Raw genomic sequence first — 16,721 nt, 5'->3', positions numbered from 1 at the left:
CATCAACGGGGTTCCGTCTCTGAGAACGGCTCGAAGCTCCCCTCGATTTGCCTGGCAGAGACCACAGCCCGCCTGGAAAGAGTGTGTCTGGAAAGAGCGCAGACCCTCTGGGTTGGACTCTTCAAACTCCAGCCAGAAGTTGCGCCTCCTGATATCCACACACCCGGGGGCCACGGCCTGCAGTCCGGGTTTCCTAGCCCAGGGTGTCAGAGTCATTCCTTGGATTGGTGTCCTAGGCGATGCCCAACGGATGCCCACAAACAGTGGACACAGAGCGGCTCGGGGTTAGTCAGGGGGCTCTTCTCTGGCTCGAGAAGTCTACTTCACCATCCGCCATCTCCCCTCTGGGCAAGTGAGCGGTCTCCGGTGCCCTCATCTACCACGCAGACCCCTAGTCTGGCGCACAGAAGGAGTTGGGTCCTTGTGGGACCCCTTAATGGCGCTGCAGAGTGGTCCTTGCCCAAGGTGTTCCCACATGCCCTGGAAGTCGCTTTAGTGCAGCTAGTGGTGTTGCAAGGGAGGTGGGTTGGAGCAGACCGAATCTCTCTCGCACTCGAAAGCCTGACCTGGTGCCAGGCCGATTGCTACAAGGAGTAATTATTTGCGATCTGCAGATTAGAGACAAAGATGAATACCAAGCAAGAGTTTGGGACTGGTTGGGAACAGAAAATGCCAGGACGCTGGCCGCGCACTCTGCAGATCCTCTTCGAACCGTGCAAGCACCGTCATTCATTCATTCATTCATTCATTCGTGGAAATTAGATGCAGCGGTGCAGAAGAGACTCGGAGCTATGAGCTGGACCGAGCAATACCAGGTCCCGGTCTTTCAGAATTCGGAACTTAGGGCCAAAGGCAGCGGCTGAGCCTTAAGTGATCCTCTGAAGCGTTGGGTGCAGACAGGAACATCCAACCTTCCGAATGACACCGGAATTGGGAGCCTTGTGAGGCACAGGACGCGGGGTGCTGCGCGAGGGAGGGAGCAGAGCGCTTTGGGGAGCGAGCCTGGTCTGAAGTCCAGTTGGTGCTGTATTCTACATGCCCACGGAGGCTGCTGCCGTCCCGGGTACCGAGCCACACCTCTGAATCAAGTCCACACTCTAACTCAGAACCTCCAAGAAGGTGAGGCGACCTACGAGATCCACATGCCTTCGAATTCGTTCCGCCACAGACCTGAGAAACACTTGAACATCACGAGGTCACGCTGCAGGTGGTCGCTCTCAGGAAAACCTCAAAGCAAACCTATATTTATACTTATACGTGGAAAATGCATTATAATACACAGCATACTTTGCTTTGTTCTGTTTGAGAAAGGGTCTCACGTAGCCCTGCATGGCCTCCAACTCTATAGGTAGGGAAGGATGACCTGAGTCTCTGGTTTCAGGTGTAGGATTTTTTCTTAACGCAAACCATCGTGCGGGGTTTATGCGATGCTGCTGACCAAAACCTGGATTTCATATATGCTAAGCAGTCACTTTGCCAACCGAACCGCACTCAGCTCCTGTAACAAAAACTTTGTTATCTACTAAAGAGGTGTATCGAAATACGACTATATACTTACACATAAATACACATTTACATGTAAATAAATGTATGTTCACAAGTACAGACGTCTAGTTACTATCTGAATTTCAGATAAGGGAGTCTTTTAGTCTAAGTATGCCCCGGGTAACTTTTGGGAACATATTTATATTGTGATTTATCTGAAGTCAGAATTCAGCCTTCCGTTTCGGGATTTGCAGGGAGATCCGCTATGGCGCAAAGGCGCTCAGCCCCTTTAAGACTCAAACTCGGACTTCCCGCCCCACAATGCCGCGCGACCGCTTGAGGCTCCCATTGGCTGCTTCTCGCTTCCGCCCCTGTACTTCCGGCCGCTGCCCGCGGCGGTTGCGAGTGGTACTTCGGAGCCGGGCTGGCCCGGGCTGGCCGTGGCCATGAACTTCTCGGAGTCATTCAAGCTCTCGGGCCTGCTCTGCAGGTTCTCCCCGGACGGCAAGTACCTGGTGAGCCGCGGCGTGCTGGGCGGAACCTAAGCGTGGGCGCGCGACACGTGCACGGGGCCGGGGCGGGCCGAAGGGGGGCGGGAAGGGGGCCCGAGCAGGGCGGCCGCGGGGACTCGGGCTGGACTTAGGGGGCGGGGTGGGGGGAGAGGGAGGCAAGCAGAGGGGTTTCATCCCAGACGAGGGAGAACCAGATGATTAGAGAAAACGAACTCGAAGCCGGAGAGGGATCCAGGCCGGTCAGGCTGGGGGATCCTGGCAGGTGACCAAGGTGGAGAAAGGGGACCTGGAGCAGAGTGGGGATGGAGTTGGGGTTGCTATTCTGGCAGGTGGTCAGGGTTAGGAAGGAGGAGGTCTTGGAGCAGGTGGCCAGGGCTGGGTGGGTGCCAGGCTCCCGGCTCCAGTTTCCCTTCATCAAAGTTGGATAAGATGACGCTGCTTTCACACATTTGAGGGCACAGGGAATGGCAGCTCATTGCTATTTTGTATGTTTTCTGTGAGCGAGCTGGTTAAACGGGGCCCTCCTTTGTGAAACTCATCATAAGCAAATGGTTTAAACCACTAGCTTTCATTGCCAGGGTTGAATGTTAGCTGTCTATTCTTTGGGTGGCAGAATAGTGTTCAGATGGATGTTTCAAGGTACGCCAACACGACCATTGTGCATTCGTAGAAGGCTGAAGTTAGGAAGCCATCAGGGAAAACTCAAGTCTTATTTTAAAAAACTGTGGTTCCGTGCCAGTCGGGTAGCTTGGCTAGTAACAGTACCTGCCACCAAACCTGATGACCTGAGTCCCAGCTCTAGGACCCACTTAATGGAAGGAGAGAACTGTCTCCTGCATGTTGTCCTCTGACCTCCACATAAGCCATAACTAGTGCCTGACCCTTCTCACATACAAATGCAACCCTAATTTTTAACAAGCTTTCTTTGATTAATCTATCATTCTCTTTTTAACTGACTGATACCATTGATTGATTGATTGATTGACTGACTGACTGACTGACAGGGTTTCTCTGTAGCTCTGACCAGGTTGGCCTTGAACTCAGAGATCTGCCCCTTGTCTCCTGAGTGCTGGGATTAACGGAGCATGCCGCCATGCCTAGCTGTCTTGATTCTCAGTTCACACCCCTGCTCTTTTTGTCCAGGCCTTTGAGACACCCTTTACCCTCCTTATACCCATCATCCTAACAATGTAGAAAGTGTCAGGGTAGGACCTGCTTAGCAGGGAAACGTACTGCCATGCAAGCCTGAGGACTTGAGCTCCAGCTCGGGAACCCACGTGAAGGTGGGAGGAGACAATCAACCTCGCACACATTGATACATTTTACCTTTTTCCAAGTGCCTCCAGAGATTAAGGTTGCTTTACGATTCTGAAAGTCTCAGTGAACAGCAAAGAAGTTGCATTTGCTTAGCTGATTGATATTTGTGCTTGCAGCTCATCAAAATATTGTGGAGCTCTTAATAATTGTTTCTTTCAAGTCTTGTCCTAAATCCTGGGCAGAGCGAGTCCGTGTTTCCAGTGTTGGTGTCTTAAATGATTCCTTTTTTTTTTTTTTTTAAGATTTATTTATTACTATTATATTTAAGTACACTGTAGCTGTCTTCAGATGCACCAGAAGAGGGCATCAGATCTCATTACAGATGGTTGTGAGCCACCATGTGGTTGCTGGGATTTGAACTCAGGACCTTCAGAAGAGCAGTTGGTGCTCTTAACCACTGAGCCATCTCTCCAGCCCCCTTAAGTGATTCCTAGGGAATCCATTGTAACAGGTCACTGCTCACCAAACTCTAATGTGAAAACACAAGCCCTCTGATAGGTCCTCCTTCTGATCTGCACTTGCCCTCCTGCTCTCTTTCCACAGAAGACAAATGTGGCTTCATTTAAAAAAAAAAAAAAAGAGCCTCTGTGTGTGTGTGTGAGAGAGAGAGAGAGAGACAGAGAGACAGAGAGAGACAGAAACAGAGACAGAGAGACAGAGATAGAAACAGAGAGACAGAGAGGTGCTACAACACACGTGTAGAGGGCAGAGGACAACCCCCAGTGTTATTCCGTACCTTCCACCTTGTTTGAGACAAGGTCTCTTGCTCTTCACTGCATAAAGCAGGCTAGCTGGCCCACATGTACCTGCCTCAGCCTCCCCTCTGCCTCCTCTCTGCCTCCTCATAGAAACTAGGATTTTAAACAGTTTTTAGGATTAACACAGTTTTATGTGGCTTCTGTGCATCCAAACTTGTTTCTGAGGCAAGTGCAAGTTTTTGGCTTTTAGACTATGGTATAATATGCAAAGCTGGCCTCAGACTCAGAAAGTAGCTGAGCACCTTCCTAGTACAGTGGTTATAAGTGTGCACCATCACTCCCAAGGAGTAAAAAATACACACACACACACACACACACACACACTGGCTTTTTGAGACAGTTTCTCTGTGTAGCCCCAGCTGTCCTGGAACTTACTCAGTAGAGGAGGTTGGCCTCAAACTAAGGGATCCGCCTACCTCTGCCTTCTGAGTGCTGGAATTAAAGGTGTGTACCACCCCACCTTTAAATTTACTTGTATAGGGCTGGCGAGATGGCTCAGCGGGTAAGAGCACCGACTGCTCACCCAAAGGTCCTGAGTTCGAATCCCTGCAACCACATGGTGGCTCACAACCACCCGTAATGAGATCTGATGCCCTCTTCTGGTGCATCTGAAGACAGCTACAGTGTACTTACTATATAATAATAAATACATCTTTAGAAAAAAATTTACTTGTACAAATTTGTGGGTTAGAGTATGATAATTTGGTTAATATATACTGTGTGGAACTTTAAAATTTTTGAATGCTCCACCTTTTATCTTTTTCTAACTCATTTTGCAATGAGACCCATAAGTTTTGGTCCACATGAAGCTAAGTGTGTCAAACAGGATGGGAGGAGCTGGCCATTGAGGCAAGGCTCCCTGCTGTAGAAGAGATGCTATCCCGTGCTCTCTGCCTCACTTTTTAGGCTTCCTGTGTCCAGTACCGGTTAGTGGTCCGGGATGTGACGACCCTTCAGATCCTTCAGTTGTATACATGCGTGGACCAGATCCAGCACATAGAGTGGTCTGCAGATTCCCTCTTCATCCTGTGTGCCATGTACAGGCGGGGGCTTGTGCAGGTTTGTACCACCATGTATTAGTAGAGTGTATAGATGGGTGCTACATGTCTGTGGGCCTTGAACAGGCATGTGCTACTTACATATGTGATATGTGTAGGCAGGCACATGCCACATATACATAAGACTCACATAAGTGTGTCCCATGTGTACCTAACTGGCCTGGCGCTGGCGCTGTTTCTGTAGCAGAGTCAGAATTAGGAAATGTTTCCAGGAGTGTAATGAGGCAGGAGTCCAGGTGTTTGTACCCGTCTTTCAGGTTAGGGGAATGCAATGAGACTCAAGGTTGCCTTCTTTGCTTATGTGTAATTTATTTTATGTGCATTGGTGTTTCATCTGTATGTATTTCTGTGTGACGGTGTCAGGTCTCAGAGTTACCGATAGCTGTGAGCTGCCGTACGGGAGCTGGGAATTGAACGGGGTCGTCAGGAAGAGCAGTCAGTGCTCTCGGCTGCTGAGGCATCTCTCCAGCCCCCAGATACGCTTTCTTTTAAAATGTAATGCTCTCTAATAGTTTAATCCAAACACTTTTGATGTGGAAAAGCAAACAAACAAACAACACCAAAACAGTAAATTGTTCTCAGTCTTTGAGCATGATTTTTCTGAGAGGGAGGTATTTGCAATGGCAGTGGAACAACTTGGACAGGGTTCTAGGAAGTTCTAGAAGGTTCTAGAAGGCCGTGTTCCATTATTCACTAAGCCTAACTAATGAGGTCATGTGGTTGGGCACATGAGCATACCCTTCAAAGGTGCACTGCAGTGAAGTCACCAGGAAGTGTGGCTTGCAGCCACTGGGCCATCTGAGGTAGCATGGTACATCCTCTCCCTCAGAGATGCCTCCTGTGTGGTACAGCTATTTGCACTCCTCTGTGTTTCTTTTATGAATCAAGGTCTGGTCACTCGAGCAGCCAGAATGGCACTGCAAGATCGACGAGGGCTCTGCGGGGCTGGTCGCTTCCTGCTGGAGTCCAGATGGCCGCCACATCCTGAACACAACGGAATTTCACGTAAGCTGGCCAAACGTAGCCCACTCTGTTCTTCACCTAAAATAGCCTGGGAACGTGAAAGTCTGGTTCTGGAGCAGTATTCAGTCCAGATTTCATAAACAGTATAATTTTTAAACTCTATTTTAAAGAAAAATAGGACATTAAAAGGAGTTGGCAAGATGGCTCAGTGGGTAAGGCTCTTGCTACCAAGCCTTGCCACATGGTGGAGGGTGAGAACGACTTGTGAAAGTTGTCTCTTATGTACAGATGCCCCCTGCTCCAAAGTCAGAGTAACAAGGGAAAGTGTATGTCTTCTGTAATGGGCTGTTAAAGGCTGCAGTGCTTATGCTGACATCTTAAAGGGACATTTGGCCTGGGCTTTTGGCTGCATATTTGAGTGTTTTCTAGACCACTTTGGCCAGCAATCTTCATGCTTATGGAGTTCTGCAGACCAGAGTCCAGCTTCCAGATCTCATAGACTTGGGCTCAGTCCCTCCACTAATGGCCCAAAGGAAAGGTTACCCACTGCAGAATTTATAAACTGTTTTTTAATGTACTTTTATTCAGCAGCTGTGTTACACTCACTGAAATGGAAAGGAACATTTGGACAGAGAGTAGACTGAACAGACTGCCTCTGGACACTGTTAACCTACTGCTAGGTCATAGCCACTGTGCCTGTGGCATTAAAGTGAATGGCAACATCCTGTGTGGAGGAATATGTCACAGCAAGGGGACCCTGAAGAATATACCCTCCCTTTTTGTTGTATTGAGATGGGATCTCACTGTGTAGCCTTGACTGGCCTGGAACGCACTATGTAGACAAGGCTTGCCTCAAACTCAGAGAGCTGCCCGCCTCTGCTTCTTGGCTACTGGGACTAAAGTAGTCACCAGCCCTACCTTATTCCAAGCCTTTAGATTTTAGCTTCTAAAAGTCCCACAGACTTCATTTACCACCAGCTATGCTCGGTAGTCAGGAGGTGACCCTGTGCGCATGACAGATTCGTAGAGTGGACACATAACTGAGAGTCATACGTTCCCGCTTAGGACAGTTAGATCACTGTGTACTCTTCTGGAGGCAGGAAGTCCACATGAGGGCACTGCAAGATGGAGAGAGGCCCGGCTCCCATGAGACAAGGGAAAGACGATTGAATTGTGTGGCTGGTGTCTGTCTGGTCCATGGAAGACACGCCCCTGCACACCAGGCCTTGAGAGCCTGCCAGCCTCCAGAGGGCACCTTTGACTGCATTGCACAAAAGCCATTTTCATCTTTTTTGGAGAGTCTTGGGGTCTCCGATGCACATGACACTGTGCGGTTTACAGCAGCTCACAGATTACATTGCCTGTACACGGGCCCTCCTAGCAGGCATAGCTGCTGCTCTTGTTCCTTGTGAGGAAAGGCTCTCTGGGGCATACTCACCTGCCGTCTGCTGCTGGGCATGAGTTGTGAGGCACTCGTGGCTTTGGCCTTTCTTATGCACCTCTTCTAGTGTCTGGATCCTTCCAGGCTAGTGCAGATGGGTGGGTGCAGCTTCCCGAGGGTTTGCATCAGGATTTGAAATAGCGAGACGTTGCATCGTGGAGCTTTTGAAAATCTCAGTTATTCTCCACTTTATATTTTGAGGCAATGTCTCTCTCTCTTTTTTTGGGGGGGAGGTTTTTTGAGACAGGGTTTCTCTGTATAGCCCTGGCTGTCCTGGAACTCACTTTGTAGACCAGGCTGGCCTCGAACTCAGAAATCCGCCTGCCTCTGCCTCCCGAGTGCTGGGATTAAAGGCGTGCGCCACCACACCCGGCTTGAGGCAATGTCTCTTACTTGAACCCAGAGCTCCCCAGTTCTGCTAGTTCAGCTAGCCAGCTTCCTGTCACTGGAATCATAGACAGGTCACCATATGCCCTGGGGTGTGCAGGAGTGCTGGAGTTCCAGACTCACTCCTCACTTGAGCAGTAAGGCTTCCCCGGAGATTTCCCCAGCCCCACACTGTGGGCTCAGTTGTCACCTGGCGAATGGAGACCTTCTGCTCTCATGGCTGCTCTGTGTGGGTGCACTGAAGTAAACTGCACACAAGTGTGCGGTGTGGGTCCATGTTTATGTATTCCAGCTTTAAGACTCTTTGTGAAGATGGGAAGCATCCTAACCCCTTCTCTCTTTCCCTGGCAGCTGCGAATCACTGTCTGGTCCCTGTGCACCAAATCTGTATCTTACATCAAGTATCCCAAGGCCTGCCAGCAGGGTGAGTCTGTCCTTACACAGGCCTTGTAACTGTTCTGAGAGTGTGCACTTAGAGCAGATAGAGGAGCTACAGCAGCACCCCTCCCCCCAGCCTCCATCACTATGCACCCCTCCCCCAGCCTCCATTACTGTGCACCCCTCCCCAAGCCTCCATCACTGTGCATCCCCTCCCCCCAGCTTCCATCACTGTGCACCCCTACCCCAGCCTCCATCACTGTGCACACCTCCCCCCAGCCTCCATCACTGTGCACCCCTCCCCCAGCCTCCATCACTGTGCATCCCCTCCCCCCAGCTTCCATCACTGTGCACCCCTCCCCCAGCTTCCATCACTGTGCACCCCTACCCCAGCCTCCATCACTGTGCACCCCTACCCCAGCCTCCATCACTGTGCATCCCCTCCCCCCAGCTTCCATCACTGTGCACTCCTACCCCAGCCTCCATCACTGTGCACACCTCCCCCCAGCTTCCATCACTGTGCACCCCTCCCCCAGCCTCCATCACTGTGCACACCTCCCCCCAGCCTCCATCACTGTGCACCCCTCCCCCAGCTTCCATCACTGTGCACCCCTCCCCCAGCCTCCATCACTGTGCACCTCCTTACCCCCCCAGCCTCCATCACTGTGCACCCCTCCCCCCAAGCGTCCATCACTGTGCCGTCCTCTGTGCTCCTTCCTGTGTGTCTGTGAGACTCCCTTCATGCCATTTCTTTGACAACAGGATGCTGTAAAAAGTAGACAGGAATTGTCCTGGGAGGAGAACCTTTACCTTCATTCACACTGGGCACTCAGCTGCTCACATTAGAGTTGGGAAGGGCTTGCCTTTGGTGCCTAGCTGTCAGCTTCACTTCACTAACTTTTTTTTAGTCAAGATTTATTTTTAGGATGTGTGTGTGTGTGTGTATGTGTAAGAGAGAGAGAGGTGTATCTGTGTGTGTCTGTGCATGCATGTGTGTGTCTCTGTGCATAGATGTGTGTGAGAGAGAAGGAGAGGAAGAGATGTGTATCTGTGTGTGTCTGTGTGTCTGTATGCATGTGTGTGTGTGGGTATAGATGTGGGTATAGGTGTGTATGTCTGTCTGCGTGCGTGTGTGTGTGTGTGTGTGTGTGTGTGTGTGGTGTATGGGTAATGTGAATGCAAGTTGAAGTTACAAGTGATAGCTGCTTGTTCTGGGTTCTGGGATCAGTTTTCAGGAAAAGCAGCACAAGTTTGTTTTTTTGTTTGGGTTTTTTTTTTTTTTTTAAAGATTTATTTATATTATACATAAGTACACTGTAGTTGTCTTCAGACATGCCAGAAGAGGGCGTCAGATCTTATTACAGGTGGTTGTGGGATTTGAACTAAGGACCTCAGTGCTCCTACCTGCTGAGCCCTCACCAGCCCACAGCACAAGTCTTTATCCAGTGAGCCATCTCCAGCTCAGCTCACTAGCTCTTCTGTCAGGGGATGACATGCTGTCTGTCACCTCTGAGCATCTCAGAACAGGGAAAGGAGAAAGGAGCCCCTTCCATTGAAGCCTCACTGCCCTGGAAGAAGGAGGAAGGCTGGGCCGAGTGCATGGAGTGACGGGTGGTCATGCCGCCCACCTGCCCTGAACCCAGAAACTAACAGTAGAGGGCACACAGTAGGGGCACACAGTAGACGTGCTCTTGTTTGTTGCCACAAGGACAACATGTCTAATGTTGCATATCACATTAGACTGATCGCATTGTAAGTCGGTTTTGGATTTTGTGGTCTTAAGTGTTACTGGATCTAAAGAACAGTCTGGTCCTGGGTGCAGGTGGTCCTCAAGTCTGTTATCTGAAGTGTTCTTGTCATTCTTGAGGCCTTGACCTCAGGCCTTTTACAGTAATGCAGGACTGGAAAAAAGTTACTTAATGTTTTTAAGTAAGATTGTCCTGAATATTCTTCGTAACTTTAGTTATTTGAAATGACAAGTTCAAAAGATGGCTCAGCACTTAAGAGCACGTACTGCTCTCCCAGAGGACTCGAGTTCAGTGCCCAGTACCCAGGTCAGGAGGCTCATAACTGCCTATAGCTTCAGCTCTGATGGAATGGGACTCTTCCGTCCTCGGCGGGCACTCCTGCAGGCTGTGTGTATACCTATACACAGATGTATACACATACATACACTAATTAAAAATAAAAGCAAAAACGAATTGCAGTGACAGAGCTGACTCAGTGTATAAAGTACTTGTGCGAGCATGAGGACGTGAGTTCATATCTCCAGACCTACAATAAAGGCCAGGTACAGAGGCAGAAGTCTGTGATCCCAGCACACCCACATCAAGATGGGAGGTGGAAACTAAGAATTCCAGAAGCTTGCAAGCCAGCTAGCCTGGCATGTGCAGTTGCAAACAAAAGATCTGTCTCAAACAAGGTGGATGAGCAATATAGACGCCCAAGGTTGTCCTCTTAACCCTCATACATACATATGCATGGCACATGTGCCTAAATTCACACACATGGACGACCACCACACACACACACACACACACACATACACACACACAACTGCAAGCTGGGTTTTGACCGTCAGGTATGCCTGTAGTTTCCTTTGTGAAACATGGCCCTCCGCTGTGTTTCACAAAGTGACATTTGTGACTCTTTAAGAATCAGGTACTTGGGTTTGATTCTGTATAATCACCCACCTCACCTGCAAGAGGGATAAGGGCTCTGCTTGTCAGACTCCTATGTGACAATGTCTTGCTCATGGGAAGATGAGAAGAACACATTTCTGGGGGGTGGGGGGAGCTCGCTCCCCTCTTGTCCCTTTTAAAAAGTCCCTGATGTGCTCCGGTCCTTTCCCATGCTCTGGTTCCATCTGGTTCCAGTTTACCATCTCTCTCTCCACAGGACTAACTTTCACCAGGGATGGCCGCTACCTGGCCTTAGCAGAGAGGCGGGACTGCAGGGACTATGTCAGCATCTTTGTGTGCAGTGACTGGCAGCTCCTCCGGGTAAGGCCATCCTCTGCTGCTGGCTGGGAAAAGGGGTAGAACTAGCGTTCCTGGTGATCCCAGAGGCTGTTGCAGCCCCTGGGGTAGACAGAATGATGGGGTTCCCATGGCCAGAGGGCAGGGGTACTGTGTGTGACTCCAAGAAGTGCACACTACATGTGATCTAGACTTCCTGGTGCATGCACACTTGGTGCACAGTAGAAGGTGGCATGTTGACATGGACTTTGAACCCTCTTTCTCCATACGGGAATTCCTCCCTGGGAGGAATGCAGTTTTGTTGACCTGGGTAAAATGCCTCAGGAGCCGTGACACTGAGCAAATGCTCTCTCTCTGTGCCCGCAAGCTTCAGTGTCAGAGTGTTAGAGAGACATCTGAAGGGGTGCCCTGGGAAGCAGGGTGCAGGTGGGCAGGGATCCATGGGGATGAGGGCATGCAGCCTTGCCCAGCATGGTTGGCACACTGTGTGCACTCACCAGAACAACACACAGATACTTTGTCTGTTGCTGCATCTAAAATGACACGTGAACCCAAAGCATTAGTTAGAAAATAAATGCACTGCTTATCTAAGGACATGTTTTCCAACTGTCATGTTTTTTCTCTCATCTGGAAGCACTTTGACACAGACACGCAGGATCTCACAGGGATCGAGTGGGCCCCGAATGGCTGTGTACTGGCCGCGTGGGACACCTGCTTGGAGGTATAGCACATGACCAGCAGCACAGTCCCTTGCAGGAATGTTCACATGCAGGTACCTGTGTGCTCAGTGCAGCGAGCTGCTGGGTGCTGACGTGCCGCACGCAGGGCCTGTGACTGTCTCAATATCTCATCTGCAGTACAAGGTTCTGCTGTACTCCTTGGACGGCCGCCTGCTGTCAGCATACTGTGCCTATGAATGGTCCCTGGGCATCAAGTCTGTGGCTTGGAGTCCCAGCAGTCAGTTCCTGGCCATTGGGAGCTACGATGGAAAGGTAGGAAGTGGCTCAGGGCTCGGGCCAACTTGATGAGCTGTAGGACACCTGCAGCCCGTGAGCTACCTGCATGTCATTCTCACGGTTCCTTCCCCAGGTGCGCCTCCTAAATCACGTGACCTGGAAGATGATAACTGAGTTTGGGCATCCTGCAACCATTAATAATCCCAAGACAGTAAGTCTGCATACGCTTCCACCCAAGCACCGTGGTTTCCTGGGTCCAGTGAGCCGCCCTTGACCTTCCTTCGTTGCTGTGGTGTTGTCTTCCCTGTTCTGCCCCTCATGCCCTCCTTGGTGAAAGGGCATTTGGAGTCCAGGCTCCTCCGTGGACTGAGCCTGTCCTAGCCGGATGCTCCTCATGCTCTGCCCTCGGCAGATCCCTGGGGAGACTGAGCACGGGCCATCCTGCCAGAGCAGAGCACACAGCAGGCAGAGAGGCCAGGAGAGCTGGTCTGTGTGGACTGCAGGTAGGGCAGCCGAGGCCCAGGAACCAGGGGGTGCAGAGTTGAAGGCATGTTCTGAAGCTCAGTAGTGTTGAGTCCTCTTGTCTTCTGTCAGTGGTCTGGACCAAGGACAGATTTCTGTTTCCCTTGGACAAGGAAGGGCCAGGGCCACAGCCCGGGGCTCAGTTAGCTGCCCCAAAGCCTATGTCTGCAGAACCCTGTAGGAAGGAGAAGCTAGGTGGAGGCTGGGCTTTAGTCAGGGTGCTCCTCCTGTAGCAGTGGTTGAACCTTAGAGATGACAGAGTACAAAGCTGGCCATGGAGGCTGCCAAGGTTTGCCTGTGGTTCAGGCGCCTAAGTCTCCCCGACGTGTGCTCTGGTAGTTTCTCTGCCTGGGACTGCGGTGTACCCCACTAACCTAAGCGTGTGAGTGAACTTTGTGTCACCGGGTCAGAGGACCCGGGGACACGATCAACCTAGTTAAAGTAGAACGGGTTCATTTTGGCTCCTAATTTCTGAGGTTTCAGTCCACGGTCCCTTCACCATTTACTTTGGGTAGCACATTGTGGTGGGGACAAATGGCAGAGCAGAGCTGGCCTTCAGCTGCTCTGGCCAAGAAGCAGAGAGGAAGGACAGGTGAGGTCCCAATGTGGCCTTCAAAGTCATGCTCCCAGTGGCCTGGGCCTGTAAGGTCCATGCTAGCACCAAGTCTGTCAGGCCTGACCGTTTGCTACTCCACAGGCTCACTGCCACCACTGTCCTCTCCTGGCCTACTTTTCTCCATTACACTGACAGTGCACACACAGGCCACTGCCGCATCGCTGTGACATAGTTCACCATGTAAACATAGCCATGTGCTCAGAGCCTGTCTCTAAAGGACAGCCTGGCCAGCAGCACTGAGGTGGCAGCTGCAAAGGGTCAGACTTGGCTGCTGCCTCTTCCCAGGAACCTCCGTATAGGGCACATAGATAGGTTGGGCCACCTTCCACTGGCTCTCGTCACAGACTGGCTAGCAGCCACATCATGTTTTTCAGGTTGTGTATAAGGAAGCTGAGAAGATCCCACTGCTGGGGTTGGGCCACCTGTCCTTCCCACCGCCCCGAGCAATGGCTGGTGCCCTCTCTACCTCAGAGAGCAAATGTAAGCAGCAGGGCTGTGTCTTCCATGGGAGAAAGCTTGTTTTTTCTCTCTTAAATGAGAATCCTCTGTCCACGTGAATCTCAGAGGCTGCTTGTTTTGGGTGGGGAAGATTTTAAGATGGGGGTCTCAATCCTGCAGTGTAGAGATCGCAGGTGTTCTGTGAAGCCTGCCTTCCCTCCCTGCTCTGTAATCCCTGAAGGAGTGAGGGACTGTGCAGCACCTGCTTGGAGGGTGGGAGGCAGCCAGGCTGCAGGTTGCTCATGCTGGCTTGTGCTTACTTAATCATCATCTTCTGTTGGGTGATCGTTCTTTGATTCCCAGCTGGGAAGGGGTAGCCATCTGTGCCCCGAGACGCTGGGAATGGATGGACAGAACTGCCACATGTCCAAGTAGTGGGGACTAGCTCAGAAAGCAGGCCTGAGCAGGGCTGTATCCTTCCTGCACTAGAACTTCAGACTGCACTGGAAATGTTGTCCCCAGGGAACCTATGAACACGACTCTTACCACAGCTGTCCTTTTAATCCCTCCGTGCTTCTCTGCAGTGTGTTTCCTTCCCCCTCTTTGCCCTCTCCCCTTAACCAGTGCCCTGAGCCTGTCCCCCGTCGTGTTGCAGATGAGATCGCCTCGGGACCAGTTTCCTTGCAGACTCTGAAGCCAGTAGCTGACAGAGCGAACCCGAGGATGGGTGTAGGGATGCTGGCTTTCAGCTCTGACAGCTACTTCCTGGCATCAAGAAATGGTCAGTGCCACACTCATTCGTAGGCAGGGTCAGCTGCTCGCGGCCCTTTGAGGCGGAGAGTAGAGATGAATGGAGATGCAAAGCTCGGGGCAGCTGTGTGCTGCTCTCCCTGGTTCCTGCAGAAATGGGCCTTCTGCACAGCAGCTGCTTTCTGCACAGCAGCCCCTTGCCCATGGCCTGGCCGCCTGGCTGCTCCCTCCTGCACTCCTCACTGTGCAAGAACAGGGGTCCGCGCTTACCTCTGGTTTTGTTTGCATTTGGGGGGGTGTGCCTCTTTGTTTTTAATAGTTTATCTTCTTTACTTTGTATCTTGACCACAGCCTCCCTCCTTCCTTACCTCCCAGTCCCACCCATACAAATCCTTCCCTCATTGCCCTGTCCCCTCCTCCTCAGAGGAGGAGCCCCCTCACCCCCACCCTGGGGCAGGACTAGGCACACTTCTCCCACTGAGGCCCAACTAGGCAGTCCAGGTAGGGGAAAGGGATCCAGAGGCAGGGGCTGGACCTAGGCCTCCTACACACTGTAGGAAATATACAGTTGGTCTTCATGTGGGCCCCCTAACAAGTGAAGTGTGGGGCTGTCTTGTTTGCATTTTGTACATCTCCAGATATAAAAACCACAGGAAAAAGAGGTGTGGCTTTGGGAGGCCATGTCTTTGTTCTGGGTGCTGGTCCCTGAGAACAGCCAGAGTGCCGGCAGTGCCAGCACTGACATGTGTCCTATCTCTGCTTCCTTGCAGACAATATCCCCAATGCTGTCTGGATCTGGGACATTCAAAAGCTGAAGCTGTTTGTGGTACTAGAGCATATGTCTCCAGTGCGCTCATTTCAGTGGGACCCACAGCAGCCAAGGCTGGCCATCTGCACAGGAGGAAGCAAGGTGTACCTGTGGTCCCCAGCAGGCTGTGTGTCTGTGCAGGTACCTGGGGAAGGTAAGCATAAGCCAGCACATGCTGGCCTCAGAAAGGCTGACCTGCTTAAACCTATTGCCATGTATCATGCATGAGAAAGATGCCCTTCTACATCTTGTAGGACCTTGCCCAGAGTGTGTGCCTGACAGGAACCAGCTGTCCTTAAGGTTTACTGGCTTTGTCTTCAGCCCTGGGGTAACCAGACTCCTCACTCACCCTCAGGCCCTGGTCTCTAACCCTCTGGCCGCCTGTCTCTCTAGGTGACTTTCCAGTGCTCGGACTGTGCTGGCACTTAAGTGGGGATTCCTTGGCCCTCCTTAGTAAGGATCACTTCTGTCTCTGCTTCCTGGAGACCAAGGAGAGGGTTGGCACAGCCTATGAACAGCGGGACGGCATGCCTAGGACCTGAGTGGAAACCAAGGCAGCAGATTGCTGATTCCAACGTGAGCTAACAGCTGCACAGGTTCTCCAGATGGGATGGGCTGTTCTGCCCAGTTTTCTGTAAATATGTATAAAGTTATGTAAAGTAGGTATTTGCTAATCCATTGAACAGTGGTGGTTGTTTTCTTCAAGGCCTTAGCTCACAGATCCAAGGTCTTGGGAGGATAAAGAATCCTGAAGTAACGACCCAAACCTGCTTTATGACCTTGCAGACTCTGAAGCCAGTAGCTGACAGAGCGAACCCGAGGATGGGTGTAGGGATGCTGGCTTTCAGCTCTGACAGCTACTTCCTGACATCAAGAAATGTTCAGTGCCCCACTCATTCGTAGGCAGGGTCAGCATTCCCTGAGCGGTTTTCAGTCAGTGTGCTTTGGAACAAGGTGGACTAATGTCACACTGGCCAGCCCTCCTGCAGCTGGATGTACTCAGAAGTGCTGCAAGGGCCCCACACCTGTGCCTGTCCCCATGTGAGCTGTAAATCTCACAACAGTTGGGCAGGTCTCTGGCCTTACAAGTGAATTCTGCAGAGAGGCCTGGGTCACTGCCTGGTAGAGTGGAAGTGCTCAGTCCACCCAAACCTCTCTATTTCTACTAAGTGCCTTGAAAGCAGACAGACCAGCATGTCCGTACTGGTGACCAGGGTTCCCACCAGGACTGCACACTTGTGTATCTAAGTTTCTGTAAAGAGGACCGTGCTCACTAGGATCCTCAGTCAGTCAGACCTCAGTCCTCAAGACAGTCTTTGGCACTCCTGATTCTGTGACAATAACTTCAAAAAGG

General features: G+C 51.2%; 1 protein-coding gene across 1 annotated transcript; it reads left to right on the top strand.

Moving 5' to 3' along the window:
- The first annotated feature begins 1,714 nt into the window (after positions 1-1,714).
- On the top strand, positions 1,715-16,050 carry Wrap73 (WD repeat containing, antisense to TP73). Its single transcript, XM_021159555.2, has 12 exons — positions 1,715-2,000; positions 4,979-5,131; positions 6,019-6,135; positions 8,273-8,345; positions 11,198-11,301; positions 11,912-11,998; positions 12,135-12,269; positions 12,367-12,444; positions 13,746-13,851; positions 14,465-14,590; positions 15,330-15,521; positions 15,761-16,050. The coding sequence occupies exons 1-12, from the start codon at positions 1,932-1,934 to the stop codon at positions 15,907-15,909; spliced, it is 1,389 nt and encodes a 462-aa protein (XP_021015214.1). The 5' UTR covers positions 1,715-1,931; the 3' UTR covers positions 15,910-16,050.
- Positions 16,051-16,721: the final 671 nt, after the last annotated feature.

The sequence above is a fragment of the Mus caroli genome, unplaced genomic scaffold (assembly GCF_978045245.1).
Source record: "Mus caroli unplaced genomic scaffold, Mus_caroli_1 scaffold_6, whole genome shotgun sequence".
Lineage (NCBI taxonomy): Eukaryota > Metazoa > Chordata > Mammalia > Rodentia > Muridae > Mus > Mus caroli.
The sequence above is the reverse complement of the archived record's forward strand: the minus strand, read 5'-3'. Positions and strand labels throughout refer to the sequence as shown.

Excerpts from the sequence above, each read along its gene's own strand:
- Wrap73 (XM_021159555.2), top strand. The coding sequence starts at position 1,932 with ATGAACTTCTCGGAGTCATTCAAGCTCTCGGGCCTGCTCTGCAGGTTC. Across the intron at positions 12,445-13,745 it reads CCATTAATAATCCCAAGACA|GTTGTGTATAAGGAAGCTGA; the intron begins GTAAGTCTGCAT and ends CATGTTTTTCAG. Across the intron at positions 13,852-14,464 it reads CTCTACCTCAGAGAGCAAAT|ATGAGATCGCCTCGGGACCA; the intron begins GTAAGCAGCAGG and ends GTCGTGTTGCAG.